Below are 6,000 nucleotides of genomic sequence, written 5' to 3'. Positions count from 1 at the left end.
AGCAGGAGCAGGGAAGTGATCCTTCCCCTGTACTCTGCGTTGGTGAGGCCACACCTTGAGTATTGTGTTCAGCTCTGGGCCCCTCAGTTCAGGAAGGATATTGAGGTGCTGGAGCAGGTCCAGAGAAGAGCAACGAGGCTGGTGAAGGGACTGGAGCACAAGTCCTATGAGGAGAGGCTGAGGGAGCTGGGGCTGTTTAGCCTGGAGAAGAGAAGGCTTAGAGGTGACCTCATCACTCTCTTCAACTACCTGAAGGGAGGTTATAGCCAGGTGGGGGTTGGTCTCTTCTCCCAGACAACCAATAATAGGACAAGGTGACATGGGCTCAAGCTCTGCCAGGGGAGGTTTAGGTTGGATGTTAGGAAAAAATTCTTCACAGAGAGGGTAATCAGGCATTGGAATGGCCTACCCAGAGAGGTGGTGGATTCACCATCCCTGGAGGTTTTTAAAAAGAGATTGGATGTGACCCTTAGTGCCATGTTATAGTAATTGGAGTTGGATCAGGGGTTGGACTTTATGATCTCGGAGGTCTTTTCCAACCCAATCTATTCTATGATTCTATGATGATTCTATGAAAGGTGAAGACCAGGGATAACATTTCCCCCCTAATACAGGGGAACATTACAGAAGTAAGTCTCTTCTGTGCAAGCACTTGGAACGTATCCTTGTGCATTCTTTCTTTTGAAAGAAGAAGAATTTTTCTTTTTTCTTTTGAAAGAAAGAATTCTTTCTCCTCCAGTGCTTTGGATGGTTCCTGCCCTCCCCATCCTCTCACATGGGAGCTGCTTCTCCTCCTGGTTGCACAGTTGCCCACGTTCCAGTGGAGTCCCCTCACAAGGACCGGCGGGGTGGGGTACACTGAGTCAGAGGAGGGATTAAAGGAACAACACATGATGAGTGCAGCTCACGGGACACAGGCTGGGTGAGCTGCAGGCCACAGCAGTGTCACCTGGCACAATTCCACAAGGTCTGCAAGCCTCCACTGATTTACACCTGGCAGCCAGTTTGACCACTTAGATTGGTATCGCTTATCCCTGTCCCAGAAACTCCCTGCCCCATTGTCAACAGCATTCCCAGAAAATCCTTGAAAACAAGCCCTGCTGCAGCCTGGAGCCTGATTACAGTGCAAGCTGTGCACGCAGCGAGCCACAGCAAGGAGTCTTCTGCCCGGCTGATCTGGCACGAGGCTTGGGGTGACAACACACATCCACCCAGAAAAATTGGTACCTCCAGACTTATTTGTCTGGCATAAGCCAGACAATATGTCTGCAATGTGTCACAAACAAAAGCACCAGGCCCTCAGTCTGAGACACTCACTGCATTAATGTGGCCATACTGGGGCATGGCTAAGCTCACCACAACAGGAAAGGCAGCCCACTTCCCTGAGCACTGGTTTCATGCCACACTGGAGCATTGCTCTCAGACTCCCTCTCTCAAGATGCAAGAACATCACCTCTGTGATGGTGACAATAAGTGAATGTTAGGAAAAAATAAGACGAAGGTAAGAATGTAGGATACTTCCCCCAAGTAACCTTCCAGCTTCCATTTATTTTCAGCTCAAGGGACTTTTATTACCTAACCCTCCGGGAATGTCTTCCATGGTCAACTCCTAGAGTTTTGAACATCCCCAAGTATTTAACATCCAGCACATCACTGCATCACTGGAAAGAACCTTCTCTCCCCTTCCTTAATTTGGCTATGGTTAGTCCCATTTGGTGTCTTGTGTGGCTTTTTGTTTGGTTGGTTTGTTTGTTTGTTTTAGTTTGTTTAGGGTTTTGTTTTTGGTTGGTTGGTTTAGGGTTTTTGTTTGTTTGTTTTTACTGGAAGAGACAGTTAACATTCCAGTCCTATCTCTTTTTCATGTGCCACACAACTTTCTAGGCCTCTCTCGTACCCCCAGCTCATCTCTTTTCCAAGCTGTCCAGTCTCAGCCTATTCCCTTGTTCTTTGTGTGAAAGCCATTCCACTTCTAAACTGGCCATAAGTCATACCTGGCCTTCTCTGAGGGTTTTTTTCCCCAATTCTGCTATCCTGTTTTGGATGCCAAGGGCCTACATCTGTGTTTCATATCAAACAGTTTCATATAGTGTCACAGTAAAAGGCTACAGCTGGTTCTCTATCCCATTTTAAATGTTTTCTAGCATTTTATCTGATTTCTTGACTGCTATGAAGTATCAGGTGACATTAACTTGGATGTTCTTACTGTGCTGCCTGGAACACCACATGCACTTATAAAGGCAAGGAGAGCTGCTGACACACCTATTTGTAACTGCTCATCAGCTGCATTTTAGAAACAACTTCAGATGCTGTGGTCCAACTGTCCTGTTTTCAGAGACATTAACAGAGTCAATCAAAGACCATCTGCCAATTTTGCTCCCTCTGTATTGCTTCTGTCACCTCTGTTTAAATAAAATGCAGGTAACCCAAGTCTAAGACAGCTGGAACAATTCAATCCAAGGTCACCCAAGGAAAGTGCACTCAAGAGTCTCTGGCCTTACAGTGGGCAGCAAACCTGATCCTTTGTGTTCATCTGCAGTACTGTGCACCCTCTAGATGTGCCAACATCTGGACAAAAACTCTGTATGCTAAACTGCAGCTACCATGTGTCATCAACACAAGGAGCCTCTATTTTAGGCTGCCTAAAAACACATGACACACCGATCTGATGGAAGACAGCTGTGAGAACAGCTAAAGCCCTGGGATTCAGTACGTGTGCCCAGAGTGACTGGCTCGAGTGTGCTTCCATTTCCTCACTGCTGCCTTTGTCTGCAACCCTGGTGCCACTCAGCCTGACTCCACAGGTTCGGGGTGACCGACAGGACCCTACCTTCATGGGACATTGATGGGAAAAAGCATCACATCACAGCCTTTGTTTGTTGCCTGTGCTCATGCGGATTTTCAGACTTGAGGACTCCCTACCCAAGAGGCCAACGCTGCATTTCAGGTGTGTTACAGTTTCAGGGTGCAATTCAAAGGCACCCCTTGAGGAGTTTTAGTACCTTAGGTAAAACAGCTCATTCCTCCTCAGCAAAAAAGTCAGCTGCTTCAGCTAACAACCATAAACTCCCAAATATGAGGAGCAAAGATGCACAAATAGGAAGTGCAGTTAACTCCCATGAACATACGAAGTGTTAATAATCTTACAGAGGGAGTACATTGGTAAATACATTTTTACACATAATTTTAAAACAGCCCGAGCGAGCAGCTTTATTTCACCTTTGGCACCAGCATCTTCACAATTTACACGCAGAGTTGCTCTTTTTATACCACTGGAAGCAAGCATCTCATGTATGAAGGATTAATAAGCTATTTCTTTTCCCAGACATCAGACCTGGTTCTGTGTTTCTTAACAGTTGCCCTTGCTCTTGGTGTTTAATCTGCCCTCCTGGATGTTGATTTGAAGAGTCCAAGGACACACATCCAATCAATCCCCATGCTCCAAGACAAATATTTTGTTCAGACCATTTTCTAATTAAAATTCCCTGCTAGAAAGGCTCCTAGACATGGCGCAAACAATAGTTCTCTCAACCCCCTCAAGCTGCTGCCCTTTGAAACAAGGGAGCAAGTCCCTCCTTTTCACACAGAAATCCGCCTGACAGACAATAAGAAGTAACTTTCGGTCAAGCCATCTGGAGCAGCTCATGTTGTACACAGGGCAAAAAGCTGCCTTTGTTTGCAGAGCAGCAGGGGCAAAATAAAAGGTAGTCCTACCCGAAACAGCTGCCAAGCAAGAGGCACGTTACTCTGGGACGTTTTCGTCCACATCAGCAAACTGCGCATCACATGGTTTCAATTATTTTTATCCCAGACAAGGGGAAAAAAAAAAAAAAAAACACCCAACACGCAAGCTGAAGTGACGTAACAGGAAACAGCTGTGATCAAACTCTGAAGGGCAGCCTCCCCGGTGGCAGCAAAAGCTCTGCCATGGGTCCTAGCTGAAGCTGGCCCTGGAATCGTCTTAATTTCAATGCAAATGGGAGTCAGCGGCAGGTTGGAGCTCTCGGGGAAGGATGCGTGCCAGGAATTGTTGGCTGGCAGGGAGCAGGCTCCCGGCAGCTGCCCCTCCGTGGGAGTGAGGCGCATGCTAACCTGAAGTGACCCGCTCTGGTGCTCGCTCTCAGAGGTTACTGCCGTTCACGGCAGCCGAGCTCTCCTGCTCTGATGCAAAAGACGGAAGAGCAGCGAAGGGGAGGGAGGAGGCGGCGGCGGCATTGTTTAGCTTAGATGGTTGTGATTTCTGCTCCAGGGAGAGAATGTTTTTGACTAATAGCAGCACTTCAAAGTCAGAGCCAGCCAAAAAAAACTTGGATAAGTTTCTGGCTCAACACCCCCCCCCCCCCCCCCACACACACACACATTTGGACTTCTGACTCACACTAAGGTACGAAGGGCTTTTTTTCTTGATCCATCGTTTCACCTGCAAAAGCAAATACTTGCAGTCTCGAGAATGTCAATTTGGCTCTGCAAAGCTCTGTTAATGTTTAGTGTTGTGATGTCACTGCACCGACTGCTCCTCAAGACTGGAAAACTATCTCTGCCCCCAAAAAGCTAGTTAGACAAAGAGGCAACAGTAGCCTATAGGTGCTAATTTAGATTAGAACAGCCACAACACCTTTTCCACATGCCGTGCCCTAACCGCACCCAAAAAATAGTAGATACAACCAAGCAGTAACCCTGACATGGCTGGCAACTGAGTGAAAAAAATAAAAAGAGAGAAAAGCTTCCACATGCAACTTGCAAGGCGCTGCTAGATGTACTGCAAGGGCAACAGTTGTGCCACTGCTGAGAAGGCAAAACACTAGAGAAAACATGTGAGATCTTGCTATGGTGTTTGTAATTTGGAGTGCCTAGGGGTTGCAAAGAGCGTGCTGCCTGCACTGTCACAGGCAAAACAGCTGTAGGATGGGCAAAGTTTTCAAAACAAGCCAGGGATTTGACTTAGAGTTGCTCTAAGGACACTCGTGCCTCCGTGCTCCATCGCAGGCTAAGACAGCAACTTCATCGCAGTGGTGATGCATTGTGACACAAAGGTGCTCCTTACCTCTTTAACAAGCTTCCCAACGCTGTCTCTCAAAGTTTCCACAGTTTCTGTCAGATCCCACAAGGACGAATTGAAAGAAAGTTGTGTCTGCAGGAAGACAGAAAAGGAAACTAGAAGTTACTGCAAGGCACAAACATTATTAGACTCTTGTAAACACCCATGTATAGAGTAGTAATGACTGTTTACACAGCAACTTGCTTGATGGGGAAGGCAGAGCTGGCTTTCTATGCAACCTTGAACTTAAAATACCCTGGGCATCTGCACCCTGCAATGTGATAGGATCACTCCTCTCCCTCCTCATGGGTTTAGGTACAGGTGCCATAACAAGAACCATACCAACAAAGTGTTACATGCATTCACACACACTCAACAGTGCAAAGGATGACTTGCATTCCAGGTCACAAAGCAAGCACAGCCTACAGGACAGCACGCGGACAGACCTGAAATCCTGCACACCAGGGCTATGAAAGGGGTGCAAAGTCAGTACAACGGAGGACACGGTCAATATGATTTGGTAGGCACAGGTTTTCAGTGAGACTACACAGATACCAGCTCAGATACAAAAAAACTCCCTACTGCAGTGTATATCATCACCACTCAAGTCCCCCCATCAGGCCTTGATGTTCTTTATCTAAGCCAGTGGCGTATTTTTAAAACAACCAGCTTCCAGGAAACAGCTGACATGCATCATCACCAAGAGAGCAAGACTGACAGGTTTCAGGAACTGGAAGGCACAGCTTTCAGCTTTATTTAATCTAGCAGGGAGCTACACTGAAGACAACTCCTTTTTTCCACTTGCTCTACATGTAACTAAACGGGCCTGGATTTTGGTTTGTGGGGTTCTTTTGCCCTTCTGTTCACATATCTGTATTATCATGAATGGAAACATTCGGACACAATGTTTATTTCAAGAGAATAATGATTAAAATAATTTCCTAAGATTTCACATTAGTAGCTAC

The 6,000-nt window shown here is 46.5% G+C and overlaps 1 protein-coding gene across 3 annotated transcripts in view; it reads right to left on the bottom strand.

The window, feature by feature from the left end:
- The window catches only part of ABCA1 (ATP binding cassette subfamily A member 1), a 92,268-nt gene that overhangs the window by 31,971 nt on the left and 54,297 nt on the right, over positions 1–6,000 (bottom strand). For all 3 annotated transcript variants that reach the window (XM_027895267.1, XM_027895189.1, XM_027895352.1), the window contains exon 8: positions 5,042–5,128. In XM_027895267.1, coding sequence (XP_027751068.1) covers positions 5,042–5,128 — 87 coding nt within the window. The remainder of the gene's footprint in view (positions 1–5,041; positions 5,129–6,000) is intronic.

Source organism: Empidonax traillii, unplaced genomic scaffold (genome assembly GCF_003031625.1).
Source record: "Empidonax traillii isolate 1590-97213 ecotype Southwest subspecies unplaced genomic scaffold, ASM303162v1 scaffold2:size4533513, whole genome shotgun sequence".
NCBI lineage: Eukaryota > Metazoa > Chordata > Aves > Passeriformes > Tyrannidae > Empidonax > Empidonax traillii.
The sequence above is the reverse complement of the archived record's forward strand: the minus strand, read 5'-3'. Positions and strand labels throughout refer to the sequence as shown.